At 51.7% G+C, this 15295-nt stretch overlaps 1 protein-coding gene across 2 annotated transcripts in view; it reads left to right on the top strand.

Moving 5' to 3' along the window:
* Positions 1-10583: 10583 nt before the first annotated feature.
* Positions 10584-15295, top strand: part of TKT (transketolase) — a 30548-nt gene continuing 25836 nt past the window's right edge. The window contains 1 exon segment of one of the 2 annotated variants that reach the window (NM_001009097.1): positions 10584-10770. In NM_001009097.1, coding sequence (NP_001009097.1) covers positions 10664-10770 — 107 coding nt within the window. In that variant the 5' untranslated portion in view covers positions 10584-10663. 2 annotated transcript variants of the gene reach the window in all.

Raw genomic sequence — 15295 nt, 5'->3', positions numbered from 1 at the left:
CACAGGGCTGAAAACCCTTGGAATTTCCTTAGCAGAAGGCATGTCTTTTGTTACTCATAAGCCACTCTTTGATCACACCTGCGTTTATGCTAACACAGTGACTTGGGGTGAGGCCTCTAGATAGGCTCGGGATGGGGCAGTCACCAGAAAGACCAAGTAATTAGAGGATTAGAGGTCTGGAACTTTCAGCTCCCTCTCCCTGCATACCTCACCCTATCTGTCTCTTCATCTGGCTATTTCTCTGATTCCTTTGTAATATCCTTTATAATAAACGGGTCAATATAAGTAAAATGTTTCCCTGAGTTCTGTGAGCCACTCTAGCAAGTTAATTGAACCAGGGAAGGGATCTTGGGAACCTCAATTTATAGTAAGTTCCTCAGAAGTTGCGGAGGCCAAGACCTGTGATTGGCATCTGAAGTAGGGGACAGTCTTACAGACCTGAGCCCTCAGTCTGTGGGATCTGACACTATCTCCAGATAGTGTCAGAATTGAGTTGAATTAGAGGACACACAGCTGGTGTCCACTGCAGGATTGCTTGATGGGGAGAAATCCTCACATATTTTGGTGACCAGGGACCACAGAAGTGTTCTGTGTTGTAGTGACTATATGAGAATTAAAAAAAAAAAATTAATTTATTTTCTCTATCCTTCAACACCAAAAATCATTGAATTATACACTTTTAAGGGAGGGTAGATTTCATGGTGTGTTCATTTTATCTCAAAATGAGATTAAAAATGTGATTAAGAAAAAAAAAAAGAGGCTAGGTACAGTGGTTCATACCTATAATCCCAGCACTTTGGGAGTCCGAGGTGGGTGGATTGCTTGAACCCAGGAGTTTGGGACGAGCCTGGGCAACACAGCAAAACCCCATCTCTACAGAATAATTAGTAGGGCATGATGGCACACACCTGTGGTCCCAGCTACTCGGGAGGCTGAGGTAGGAGGATCACTTGAACCCGGGAGGTGGAGGTTGCAATGAGCTGAGATTGTGCCACTGCACTCCAGCTTAGACAACAGAGTGAGACCCTGTCTCAAAAAAAAAAAAAAAAAAAAAAAGAGAGACAGAGAGAGGCAATAAATGTGAAAGGAAAAAGAGGGGAAAGTCATGTGTACTTGGGTGGGCTGGCTCCCAGCAAAGTCGAGGAGCTGGTGCGTTTTTCTCCTGTCTCCAGACTCCCTTTCCTCCCCTTTGTCTCCCTCTCATGGGGCTCTTGCCCAGTCCCAGGACCCTGGAGTTTGCAGACATTGTGGTGAAAGTGATTTGCAAAACTCATCTCAGAATTCTCTCCTCTCATTGCACTTCCCTTTGCTACTGGCCAGAGGGGTCCAATACACTCCCACCCCCTACAAGTAATTGCCCAGAAAAGTTTATGGGTCTATGACCTGAAAACTATCAGAAGTCTTCCAGCCCTACTAAACCTAGTTGGATCTGCTTTTCCCAGACAGAGAATGGCCCCAAGGGGCTCTGACTCGGCACACAGGGCCTGGCACAAGGGGAGAATTCAACCTCTGCATGTAGCAAGAATAAGCCTCTCTTACAGATGTGAGAAACAGGACTGGAGAAAGGGCTCCACTGAAGGCCATGCAGGTTTCGGGCTCCCTCTCTCCTCTCACTCTGTCAATCCCACAATGGGACCTTGCCAATTGGAAGCAAAGGTGATGAGTGGCAGAACCAGGCTTTCTGGCCAGCCCTCAGCCAAATATGTACCCAGATCTCTGGCAAAGCTGCCACCCTCCTCTCAACACCTGCTGAGGACTCTGGTTCAAGAAATAACTCACCAGGAGGACAAGATTTAGGCACGAAAATGTTAACTGCAGGGCAATACCCAATGATTAACAGCTGGAAGGGGTCTGAGCGCTCAGCCCTAAGGGATGGTTAATAGATGAGGACACGGCCCTATGATGGGACAATGCACAGCTAGTAAAAATGATTTCTTCGAAGCATTTTGAAATGCTAATGAGAAAATATAGGGGGAAAATGGTTTTACACGATCCTGACAATGGATTTTTTTTTTTTTTTTTTTTTTTTGTGACGGAGTTTCACTCTTTCGCCCAGGCTGGAGCGAAGTGGCGCAATCTCGGCTCACTGCAACTTCCACCCCCCAGGTTCAAGCAATTCTCCTGCCTCAGCCTGCCGAGTAGCTGGGATTACAGGTACACGCACAGCTTCCTGAGTAGCTGGGATTACAGGCGCCCCCCACCACACCCAACTAATTTTTGTATTTTTTAGTAGAGGTGGGGTTTCGCCATGTTGGCCAGGCTGGTCTCAAACTCCTGACCTCAGATGATCTGTCCACCTCAGCCTCCCAAAGTGCTGGGATTATAGGCATGAGGCACTGCATCTAGCCGACAATGTATTTTTTAAAACGAGGAATTCACAATAGCAAACATACTGAGCAATGACTGTCTTCAGCCTTGTCTGACAACCTGAAGTGTATATCCACCCCCTACTTTGCAGCCCCTCTCCAGCCCCTGACCCCTGACCCTGACCCTATTGTATTTATTTATTTATTTTTGAGACAAGATCTGGCTCTGTCACCAAGGCTAGAATGCACTGGCTCAATCATGGCTCACTGCAGCCTCGAACTCCTGGGCTTAAGCAAGCCTCCCACCTCAGCTTCCTGAGTAGCTGGGACTACAGGTACAGGTCACCATGCCCGGCTAATTTTTAATTTTTTTTTTTTTAAATGGAGTCTCGCCCTGTTGCCCAGGCTGGAGTGCAGGGGCACGATCTAGGCTCACTGCAACCTCTGCCTCCTGGGTTCAAGCAATTCTCCTGCCTCAGCCTCCTGAGTAGCTGGGACTACAGGTGTGCACCACCACACCCAGCTAATTTTTGTATTTTTAGTAGAGATGGGGTTTCACCATGTTAGCCGGGCTGGTCTGGAACTCCTGACCTCAGGTGATCTGCCCGCCTCGGCCTCCCAAAGTGCTGGGATTACAGACGTGAGCCACCGTGCTCAGCCTAATTTTTAAATTCTTAATTTGTAGAGACAGGGTATCACCATGTTGTGCAGGCTGGTCTCATGCTCCTGGACTCAAGCAATCTTCCTGCCTTAGCCTCCCAAAGTGCTACAGGTGTGTGTGAGTCACTGTGCCCGGCCTATTTTCTTCATAACAATTATATATAATAAATCAATATTTGTCAAATGAGCAAGCAACTTTAACAGTAGTCCCCTTTGAGTGGAATAGTCCATGATTTTAGTTTACTTTGAAATTTTCTGGGCCAAGTATGGTGGCTCACGCCCATAATCCCAGCACTTTGGGAAATTGACGTGGGTGGATCGCTTGAGCCCAGGAGTTCGAAACCAGCCTGGGCAACATGGCAAAACCCCATCTCTACCAAAAATACTAAAAATTAGTCAGGCATGATGGTGCATGCCTATAGTCTCAGCTACTCAGGAGGCTGAGGTGGGAGAATCCCTTTGAGCCCAGGAGACAGAGGTTGCAGTGAGCCAAGATTGTGCCACCGTACTCCAGCCTAGGCAAAAGCAAGACCCAGTCAGAAAAAAAAAAAAAAAATTCTGTACTTTTAAGGTTTTTCCAATGACTATGTTTTACTTCGATAATCAGAAATTGAGTGTTTTTAGGCCGGGCACAGTGGCTCACACCTGTAATCCCAGCACTTTGGGAGGCCAAGGCTGGTGGATCACCTGAGGTCAGGAGTTCAGGATCAGCCTGGCCAACAGGGCAAAATCCCATCTTTACTAAAAATACAGAAATAGGCTGGCCACAGTGGTGTATGCCTATAATCTCAGTGCTTTGGGAGGCCCAGGCGGGCAGATCATGAGGTCAGGAGTTCCAGACCAGCCTGGCTAACATAGTGAAACCCTGTCTCTACTAAAAATACAAAAATTAGCTGGGCACGGTGGTGTGTGCCTGTAATCCCAGCTACTCGGGAGGCTGAGGCAGGAGAATTGCTTGAACCTGGGAGGCTGAGGTTGCAGTGAGCTGAAATCGTGCCACTGCACTCCAGCCTAGGTGACAGAGCGAGACTCTGTCTCAAAAAAAAAAAAAAAAAAAAAAAAAAAAAAAAATAGCTGGGCCCAGTGGCACATGCCTGTAGGCCCAGCTACTCAGGAGACTGAAGCACAAAAATCGCTTGAACCCGGGAGGCGGAGGTTACAGTGAGCTGAGATTGCGCCACTACACTCTAGCCTGGAGGACGGAGCTAGACTCTGTCTCAAAAAAAGAAGGAGGAGGAGGAGGAGGAAGAGGGAAGAGGGAAGAAGGAGAAGAAGGGGAAGAAGAAGAAGAAGAAGAGAAAGAGGAAGAGGAAGAAGAAGAAGAAATTGAGTGTTTTTAAAAAACAAGAATAAATTGAGTACAAGAGAACTGAGACATTCTGTGAATGAGTTGAAACATTTGTGTTCTCAAATGGGAGCTACATTATCGAAAGAGGCATTTCCCCAAAAATGCCTCCCAAAGGAAATTTCAGGCGTTGGGAGGAGAGATAAATGTATTAAAACTCAGTCAACCTACATGCCTCTTTTGGGTACTCAGGAGCAAGGCTGTCTACTCGGCACAGGAGGGCACGAGCTGGACACTCACTCCACGAGGACTCCTCCCAGGCCCCTGAAGGCGGCCAGCCTTGGATATGAGTCAAAAACAGTGTCCTGAGGACCCAGAGCTGGATGTTGGCTCCATTGCAAGCCCTGTGCTGACTTGGGGCTCCCAGAGGCTGGCCCAGGCATGCCCCAGGAGCACACATGTGGGCCCAGCCCTGCCAAAGCAATGTCCAGTGCTGTCACTCAGGAATGCAGCTGCCCAGGGCCCATTCATGCCTCATCAGTGCCTGCTCGGTGAACGTGCAGGAGCACATCAGGATGGCGTTGCCCTAAGTTTTATGTGGATAGCAAAGCAAGGACAGGAGAGGCACCATCAAGCTCCCACTGCCTGGGGGTTTGCTCCCAACCCAAAAACATCCAGGGCAGCAGCCTGGCTTATGAAACATGGGAGCAGCTTTACATAATCATAGGAAACCAAGAGAAAATGTGTGTTCACAAAAATGCAACCTGCCCATAACTTCACTAGCTAATTTTTGTATTTTTAGTGGAGACAGGGTTTCACCATGTTGGTCAGGCTGGTCTGGAACTCCTGACCTCAAGTGATCCACCTGCCTTGGCCTCCCAAAGTGCTGAGATTAGAGATATGAGCCACTGCGCCCGGCCTATTTTGCTTTTTTTCTGATCAGCCGGGTGTAGTGGCTCATGCCTGTAATCGCAGCACTTTGCGGGGCCAAGATGGGCAGATCACCTGCAGCCATGAGTTCGAGACCAGCCTGGCCAACATGGAGAAACCCTGTCTCTACTAAAAATACAAAACTTAGCTGGATGTGGTGGCAGGCACCTGTAATCCCAGCTACTCAGGAAGCTAAGACAGGAGAATTTCTTGAACCCAGGAAGCTGAGGTTGCAGTGAACCAAGATCGTGCCACTGCACTCCAGCCTGGATAACAGAGTAAGACTTTGTCTCAAAAAAAAAAAAAAAAAAAAAAAAGTCAACCATGTTCATTGCCAATAAATTCCAACAAAAGAGAAAAGGGTAGGTAAAAAACTGAAAGTCCCCAATTCCCACTCTCTAAGCCTCCCACGGTTTGAGAACCTGTCCCTGCAGACTCTGCATGCCCATGTAAACTTACACACACCTACAAGCATGCGCACAAGTGCACAAAGGCACATGTGTGCTTTTATTTATTTTTGACAGAAATAGGATCACCCTCTATCTGCAGTTCTCTACCTTGCTTTTACCCCATTAACAACGTATTATGGGCCGGGTGCAGTGGCTCATGCCTGTAATCCCAACACTTTGGGAGGCTGAGGCAAGAGGATCACTTGAGCCCAGGAGTTCAAAACTAGCCTGGGCAACATAGTGTGAGACCTTATCTCTTAACAACAACAAACGTGAGAGGGTGTGTGAGCATTGTCTGTGAGTGTCAGTGTGTGTGTGCCAAACAGTTCCTGCAATCTGGGATTCGTCATGCCCGGCCCAAGTGCAGCCCCCTCTGGGTCCCCAAAGTACAGGGGACGTGAAGAGGTGGGGCATGACTTCCTGACACTGCCAGTCTCTTATGCAAGGTGCCCCTGGCCAGTATGGCTAGACCGGTCCTGGCATTTCAGGCTGAAGGGCAATTCAGAACTCTCTGCTTCACATTCCACTCTAGGCAGCCAGTACAATCCATCAGCACTGCCTTGGTGATCAAAGCCATTGCCCAGGAACAATACTGGGTGGCATGGCACCCCTCAGGACCCCAACCCCCCTCAGGTCCCTTTTAGTGATCCTGGAGATCCCTGGTGAGTGGCTGTGGGGGACTCTTACGTGGGGACTCACACTGTTCTGGCTCCTCTAAGGGTGACCTTCTCCCTAGTGCTGCACGGGTCCTGGGGGACAGCTCAGATTCCAGCATGTGGCTCTGCTCTCAGGTCACTGTGGCCTCTGCTGGCACCTGATGCCGGCAGTAGGACATTTCTGCCACTTCCTACCCTCCAACAGAGCACCTTTGTGTCTCGGTTTCTGGAAAGGCCGGAATGAAGGACACCAATCTGAGTGGCCAGATTCCCTCCCCTGAGGCCTCCCTGATGCCCTCTTGGCTTGGGTGCAGCCCTGGCACTTGCTGACTCTGTGTCCTCAGGCACATCACTTGACATTCATGCTTTCATTCTGCAGGCATTCATTGAGCCCCTATTGTATATGAGACCCAGTTGTAGTCCCTGCGGATAGAGCCAGGGACAAGAGATTGTATTCTGGCTCTCCGGGAGCTGACAAAAGATCATGCAGATAGGCAGAGAGCCCTGCAGAGACCAAGACAGGCAGTGTGATGGGCAGCATGGCTCTAGATCCAGGCCATGTGAGGAGCCTCAGGAAGGGCTCTGCTGGCTCAGGGAGCAGCCTGTGCAAAACCTCTAGGAGGGAGTGGGCTTGGTATTTTTTAAGGAATGCGAGGTCAGTGTGGCTGAGATGGGTAGGGCTGGGGGACCTGAATTATATCCAAAGGGTGGAGGAAGAACAACATGGGAGTTAAGCTGGGGAGGAACACTTCTCTGGCAGCCATGGGGAGGGTGAACAGGAGGCTGAGAGAGGATGGGGTGTGAGGGCAGCAGGGAGCCAGATGTTAGCTGGAAGCCAGACAGGATCCCAGGGCTTTATTCCAAGTGCCATGAGACTTCTGAGGCGTGAGGGTTCGAATAAAGACCCTGGGACCTGGGGACAAGGGAACCACCCTGGACAAACTGGGTGCTAGCAACACCTCCAGCTAGCCTAGGATTCTGGTTCTGAAGCTGACCTTCGGGAAGACCAAGAGCTCTTGAAATAAGGCTGAACCCTTGGGCCCTGTGAAAGGGAAAACACTCAAACTCTGTTTTTCCTCTGTTCTCACATCACAACAATTAACACAAAAGACTTCTGTGATCAAATGTGTGGGGGTTTCTCCCCATGCACCAAGCAAGCAACCAATTCTGCAGCGACACCAGCTGGGTGTCCTCCAACTCTATTCCATTCTGATGCTAATTACCTGGAGATAGCCTCAGAAACCACAGGTTAAGGATTCAGTCCCCCAAGAGCACCTCCTCCTTCCCATGAGTCGCAAGATTGGGACTGACCAGCTTCAAGTTGGGGTTCCCACCACTCCCTCTTTGGGTTCAATTAATTTGCTAGCACAGCTCTCAAAACTCAGGAAAGCACATTTATCGGTTAGTTACAAAGGATATTTTAAAGGAGACAAAGAAACAGTTAGGCAAAGAGATACACAGGCGGAGGCCTGGAAAGGTCCCTAGTGAAGGAGCCATTGTCTCCATGGAGCTGGAATGTTCCACCCTCCCAGCACGTGGATGAGTTCTTGTTCACCTTCCTGTGAGCCTCCATGTGTTCCGCTGTCCAGAAGCTCCTGAACCCTGTCCTCTTGAGCCTTTCATGGACATTTCATTGGATAGACATGATTGACAACCTTGTGGAAATGTGATTAGACCAAAAGTATATGATCTAATACTAACTGACTGAGTGGGGAAACCCCGCAAGACCTGTGTGTCCTGACTCTTCTTGACCTCTCTGTGAAGCTCACTGTCTGGTAAAAGGGCAGACTCTTGAAACCTTTTGAAAACTCTGTGCCTTCCAACTCTGTGGCCCTTAGGACAGTGGCTCCCTAAGCGAGTGGCCTCAATTTCCCCATCTGCCTAACGGGACTCATCCTTATCACTCTGCACCCACTCTGGTCTTCCCTCCTCATGGGTATGGGACAGAACCCCTTCTCATGGGGGCCTAATGACCTACAATTATACGAGGTAGGTGAGAGAACTTACTTATGGCCAGCTCCAAGACAGACCGGCAGGAGAAGATCCTGCCATGGGGAGAGAAAGGAGCAGGTGAAAGGAGGGTAGGAGAAGTCCTGAGAGACTCTGTTTCTGGGGTCTGCTCCTGAGGTCTAAAGCACCCCAATGGTATAACAAGGGTTGGGGGCAGTTCTAAGCCAGGGGCCTATATATGCATATCATAATATCACAGGCCCCATTCATGTGGAACCCCAGGAGGAGAGAAAGCCTCCCTGAGGTCCCTGGAGCTCCAGGTGGTGGGGAGGGGACAATTTTCTTTCCATTACTCCTAGGTCCCCAGAGCCATGGTGAGTTCTGTGCCATTGTCAGAGACCAGAGTGATAAGGATGAGTCCCATTAGGCAGATGGGGAAATGGAGTCCACTCCCTTAGGGAGCCACTGCTCTAAGGGCCACAGAGTTGGAAGGCACAGAGCTTTCAAAGGGTTTCAAGGGTTTGCCCTTTTTCCAGACAGTGAGCAGCCTGAGGGCAGAGGTGGCACCTGCCAGGCATCTGAGGGTGGCACACTGTGGGGCCCCCCTCCAATCCTAGCCCATAGCCCTCACCAGCCAGACACCATAGGGCCAGCCTCTGCGGGCTGGGCCAGCAGGAGCCAGGTGCTATGGGATGCCATACTTAGGGTCTGATTGGGCATCTGGGGGTCAGGCCAGCAGAGGAGCACCTGGAGGCGAGCTGGGGGACTCACTCAAATTCAGTCGATCGCCTCATGAGCCAGAGCTCTCTGAGTATGGGCAATGCAGGGAGGACACAGAGGACACAGGGCGGCCACTGGTGCCTCTTGGATCTCTCAGGGTTTTAGCTCCCTGCCCAGCCATCCATTTGAGGGTCTTGCCTTTATCTTTCCTCTGTCAAATGGAGCTTCTTCCTCTGTAAAATAGGCATTGTAGGCAGTATGTACCTCACTGGCCAAGTGTGGTGGGCAGATTGAATGAAACAGTGTCTGTGATGAAAGTCCCCTCCCTAATCCCACTCTGGGGAGCTTCATACCTCTGGGAACCATGGGGTCTGATAACAGTAGTGGTGGGTGCCCCTGTCCCTACAGACCTGGAAGCAAACCCAATAATCTCCCTAAAAGTCAGTAGTGTTTCTAGGCCCTAATAATTTGTAAAGGGTCTTCCCCTAGTAATTTCTCAGTTATCATCACCTGGCATTGTCATGGCTACCACTATCCTATTCTCATTTTCAATAATCCCCATCCCCTGTGCAGGGCTCTAAAGCCCTGAGTGGCTGGGCATGGTGGCTCATACCTATAATCCGGCACTTTGGGAGGCAGAGGAGGGCAGATGGCTTGAGCCTAGGAGTTCAAGACCTGCCTGGGTAAAGTGGCAAAACCCCATCTCTACAAAACATACAAAAATTAGCCGGGCGTGGTAGTGTGTACCTATGGTCCCAGCTACTTTTGAGGCTGAGGCAGAAGGATCACTTGAGCCCAGGAGGCTGAGGCTTCAGGCAGCTGTAATCACTCCACTGCATTCCAGCCTGGGTGACCATGGGTGACCCCGTCTCAAAGAAAAAACATTTTTTTTAATTATTAGAAAAAAGAAATAGGGCCTGGTGTGGTGGCTCACCCCTGTAACCCCAGCACTTTGGGAGGCCGAGGCGGGAGGATCACCTGAGGTCGGGAGTTCAAGACCAGCCTGACCAACATGCAGAAACCCCGTCTCTACTAAAAATACAAAATTAGCTAGGTGTGGTGGCGCATGCTTGTAATCCCAGCTACTAGGGAGGCTGAGGCAGGAGAATTGCTTGAACTCAGGAGGCAGAGGTTGTGGTGAGCCAAGATCATGCCATTGCACTCCAGCCTGGGCAACAAGAGCGAAACTCAGTCTCAAAATTAAGTCCTGCAGTCTCTTGGGCCTGGGGTTGGTCGGCTGGGGCCAAGCCTGGCACCCACCAGCCTTGTGACCTTGATTGCCCTTGCCAAGCCTCAGTTTGTCCATCTCTAAAATGGGATTCGCCGTGACAAGTCCACGGAGGACTGTGTGGAGGAGGGAGACTGAGAGGCTTTCGAGTCAGGAGCCCAGACTCGAATCCTGAGTTGTTCGTTGTGTTATTATTATTGGTGTGTGTGGTTAACTGCTAACCTCGCAGTCCGCAGCGGCCCAGCGCCTAGGGGAGGGGAGCGGGCAGGAGGCGGCCCCAGGCGGGGCGGGGCTGAAGGCCTGGGGTGATCCGAGCCCCGCCTCCTCCCCCTGCCCCGCCTCTCCTATCCCCGCCCCGCCCCGCCCGGCGACTTAACGCGCCCCCGCCCCGCGCCCGGCCTCGGCAGCCGCCTGTCGCCGCGGGAGCAGCCGCTATCTCTGTGTGTCCGCGTGTGCGCCCGGTCCCCGCCTGCCGCACCATGGAGAGCTACCACAAGCCTGACCAGCAGAAGCTGCAGGCCTTGAAGGACACGGCCAACCGCCTACGTATCAGCTCCATCCAGGCCACCACTGCGGCGGGCTCTGGGTGAGTGCGCGGCGCCGGCCGGGGACGCGGCTCGGGCGGGGCGGGGGGCGTCTGCGGCGGCCAGAGTCGCCGCGGGCTCTGGGTCGCGCTGCGAGATGCCTAGACGAGGAAGGTGGCCCGGGCGCCGTCGGAGGGCGGAGACGCGCGCCTCGCAGGGCCCCGGGCTGCAGGCGGCTTCCGCTGCGCCGCACACTCGCCCTACGCCCGGGCTCGGCCGCGTGGGCCTCTGGTCCTCCGTGCGCCTCAGGCCGGCTCTTCCCCACGCGGATCGCCGGCCGCGCAGCTGCATGGTGGCGCGGGGGATGGGCTCGCGACTCGCCAGGTCCCCTCTAGGGTGATGCCGGGAAGGCCACCATTATTGCTGTTCTACAGAACGCGGCCCTCTTAACCCTCTCCACCACCTGGCTGTGTGGGCGCCGCCGGGAGTGTTCCCCCTTCCAGATGGGGAAACGGAGGCTCCGAGTTAGTCAGCTACCCAAAGTTACACACAGGGAGATCTGATTTGAGCCCCAGCAGTCCGACTCTAGAGAGCCTGTTTTTAATTCCTCTTGCAGGAGACTCGGGGGCCTGGCCTTCTCCCCACCTCAGACTACGCTCCCTTACCCCTGTCTCCTGCCACCCCTGGGTTGGGTCCGAGTTTGGAGCAGGGGGCTGCTGAGACGCCAGGCAGCGGCGGGGCTGATTGGGGGAAGAGGAGAGGAGGGCGGTGGCACGTGGGTGCAGAACCCTGGGATCCATTGTGAAAAGGAGGTCTAAGATTTGACCTGGGGCGGGAGGAGGCGGAGGGCAAGGAGACTGAGAAGGCTGAGCGCCGGAAGGACGGAGTTCCAGGGCCCTAGCGCCGGGAGTGACGTCCTGGGGCAGGGCCAGCCACCAGGTGCTGTATCTCCCAGGCAGGAGCTGGCGTGCCTATGCCCCAAGATCCTTCTCTGGCCAGCCCTTTTGGCCCAGAAGGTGGACACCCAAGGAGCCTCCTCTGTAGCGGAGACAGGGATAATTAATGAGGGCCACCGTGCATGCAGCTGGAGGTGCCCAGTGGGGTGGGTGAGGGGGTCAGTCAGTGAATTACTTCAGAGCCTGCTTCCCGCTCTGTAAAGCGGGGACAGTAATGGCACTTAACCACGCTGGGTGGTTTCAAGGACTCCAGTGCTCTACTTGGAGGCTGCTTTGAGGCCACAGTGCCAGCAGTGCTCCGGGCTCATGACAGGGTTGTGAGGGCTGCGTGATGGATGATTTCTCGGGACCTTCCCAAACAAGCTCTGTTTCAGACAGACAAGATTCTGGCTTCTGGCCAATTTCATTCAGGATATATTATTAAGAAGTAAATCTGTTCACCTTTCTGGGTGGATACGCATTCACCCTTTGTGCCTTTAAGACACCCTGTTCTCAGAAGGGATTAGATGTCTTTCAAAGCCCTTCCCCCACCCACTGCCTTGCACACTTTGGACCTGTTAGCTCTCCTGGGTTTGTGTCAGTCTTACCACTTATGTGGGGTATCCCCTGCCTGGGCAGGGACCTGGCTTACTCTCAGCTCCCCTTTCACCAGCCTGGCACACGGTAGCTCTGCAGGCCTTGTGTTGCTTATTTGGTACTGTTGGACCTGCTACCTTTGGCCGTTTCAGGGGGTCTGAGGTCTAGCTGGAGAGAGGCAGCAATTACCCAACTAAGTAGTATTGCACATCTGAGCATCTTTCAGGGCTAGATAAAACATGCAGATGTTTACAGGGTTCCTGAGCTGCCAAGTAGGTATCTGGTATGACACAGCATCATCATTTGTTGCATCCTGAGAATAACCCTGTTAGATAGATTGTGTTGTATTCACATTTTATAGACGGGAACACTGAGGCTAGTGTGTTAAGTTACTTGCCCAGGCTGGGAATTGGTGGCCATTCCATACTGTCTGGTTGGGGCTCATGCTGTCAGGAATGCTTCTTGGCAGGACATGGTGGTTCATGCCTGTAATCACAGCACTTTGGGAGGCCAAGGTGGGAGGATTGCTTGAGCCCAGGAGTTCCAGACCAACCTGGGCAACACAGTGAGACCCCATAGCTTAAAAAAAAAAAATTTTTTTTTTGAGATGGAGTCTTGCTCTATCTATCGCCCAGGCTAGAGTGCAGCAGCACAATCTTGGCTCACTGCAACCTCTGCCTCCCAGGTTCAACTGATTCTCCTGCCCTAGCCTCCTGAGTAGCTGGGACTACAGGCATCCGCCACCGCACCGGCTAATTTTTGTATTTTTAGTAGAGATGGGGTTTCACCATCTTGGCCAGGCTGGTCTCTTGACCTCAGGTGATCCACCCACCTTGGCCTCCCGAAGTGCTGGGATTACGAGTGTGAACCACTGCCCCCAGCCAAACATTTTTTTTAATTGGCTAGGTATGGTGATGTGTACCTGTAGTCCCAGCTACATGGGAGGCTGAGGCAGAGGATCACTTGAGCCCAGGAAGTTGAGGCTGTAGTGAGCCTTGAACATGCCACACACTGCAGCATGGGTGACAGAGCGAGACTGTGTCTCAAAAGAAAGAAAGAGAGAGAGAGAGAGAAAGAAAGAAAGGCCAAGAAAAGAAAAATAGTTGGGCATGGTGTTACATGGCTGTAATGCCAGCACTTTGGGAGGCCAAGGCAGAAGGTTCGCTTGAGGCCAGGAGTTCAAGACCAGCCTGGGTAACATTAGCAAGACCCTGTCTCCAAAAATAAATAATGTTTCGGCCAGGCGCAGTGACTCATCCCTTTAATCCCAGCACTTTGGGAGGCGTAGGCGAGTGGATCACCTGAAGTTCAGGAGATCGAGACCAGCTTGGCCAACGTGGTGAAACCCTGTCCCTACTAAAAATACAAAAAATTAGCTGGACGTGGTGGCGGGCGCCTGTAATCCCAGCTACTCAGGAGGCTGAGGCAGGAGAATCACTTGAACCCGGGAGGCAGAAGTTGCGGTGAGCTGAGATTGCACCATTGCACTCTGGCCTGGGCAACAAAATTGAAACTTCTTCTCAAAAAAAAAAAAAAGAATGCCTCTTGGGCAAGCGGTCTGTGCCAGGGTGGAGAATGGTGAAAAAGGTGAAAGGGAAGGCCAGGTACAGCCGTGGTGGATATTAGTCAGTCTGAAAGGCACTTGGAGAGAAATAAGATTTACAAATGTAGGGTGCTCCAAAAGAGTGGAATGTCAAGTGGGTCTCCTAGTTCTTTGTTAGGCAAAGTCTGATTTCCTCACCGCCTTTACCCCTCCGGAAACATACTGTGGTGACCACATACTGTGGTGACCGAGAGTTACACCATGTTTACATTGTAATGTCTTGGAGAGGGAAGCTCACTGAACTCAAAAAATATCCATTTGCAAAAGAAAAAAAGGATATGTAAAATACAGTGACTGTGTGTGTGTATGTATATGTTTAAAATATGCAAAAAAGGAGGGAAAACTTATTTTTCAGAAGGAAATAACATTGCTATGCAACCCATATTTTGAAAGGTGTGTGCCAAGAGTATGTGTGTGTTTGCACCCAAAAGCTAATCAAGGAAGACTTGAGACACAGGTAGTCTTCTGTTTCTTGTCCCCAGATGTTTATCTTGAGGCCCACTGTTCCCTCTCTGCAATGAGGCATAGAGTGAAGGCTCAGTCCGGAAGCCCTGGCCCAATCTGGGCTGTAGTCACAGCTAAAGTGACAGTTTGTCAGAATGTCCCCTTTTCTGGGGGAGCTCACAGGACTTTGATCCAGTTCTTTTTCTTTTGAGATGGAGTTTCACTCTTGTTGCCCAGGCTGGAGTGCAATGGTGCGATCTTGGCTCACCACAAACTCCGCCTCCCAGGTTCAAGCAATTCTCCTGCCTCAGCCTCCCAAGTAGCTGGGATTACAGGCATGCACCACCACGCCCGGCTAATTTTGTGTTTTTACCCCGTAGAGACGGGGTTTCTCCATGTTGAGGCTGGTCTTGAACTCCTGACCTCAGGTGATCCGCCCGCCTCGGCCTCCCAAAGTGCTGGGATTATAGGCGTGAGCCACCGCTCCTGGCCCCTTTTCCTTTTTTTCTTTTTTCTTTTTTTTTAAGACAGGGTCTTGCTGTGTCACCCACCAGGTCTGGAGTACAGAGGCACAGTCATGGCTCCCTGCAGTCTTGAACTCCTAGGCTATAGCAGTCCTGCCTCACCCTCCTGGGTAGCTGGGACCACAGACATGTGCTACCATGTCTAGCTTTGGTCCAATCTTTTGCTGGCCACTTACTGAGACAGGATTCGTACATTCTGTCAGTGAGGACCCAGGCTCGTTTCTCGATAGCTTTCCCATTCCTGTGCCATTGCTGACCCGTGTGCAGTGAACCTCACCAGGCCCAGGAAGCAGGGACACTGGCCTCTGTCAGGAGTTGGGCCTGGAGGTGAAGGGACAGACCTCACAGAAGGCTCTTTGTTGAGGCAGCGCCCACAGTGGCTAGAGCTTCTCTGGGGTCATCTCCTTCCATGGGCTGAAGGAATTATGGCAAGGGTCCAGCTCATCCTGGCTTTAAAAAAACAAAACCCCAATGGCCTTGTCAG

Source organism: Pan troglodytes, chromosome 2, assembly GCF_028858775.2.
Source record: "Pan troglodytes isolate AG18354 chromosome 2, NHGRI_mPanTro3-v2.0_pri, whole genome shotgun sequence".
In the NCBI taxonomy this organism is placed as follows: domain Eukaryota; kingdom Metazoa; phylum Chordata; class Mammalia; order Primates; family Hominidae; genus Pan; species Pan troglodytes.
The sequence above is the reverse complement of the archived record's forward strand: the minus strand, read 5'-3'. Positions and strand labels throughout refer to the sequence as shown.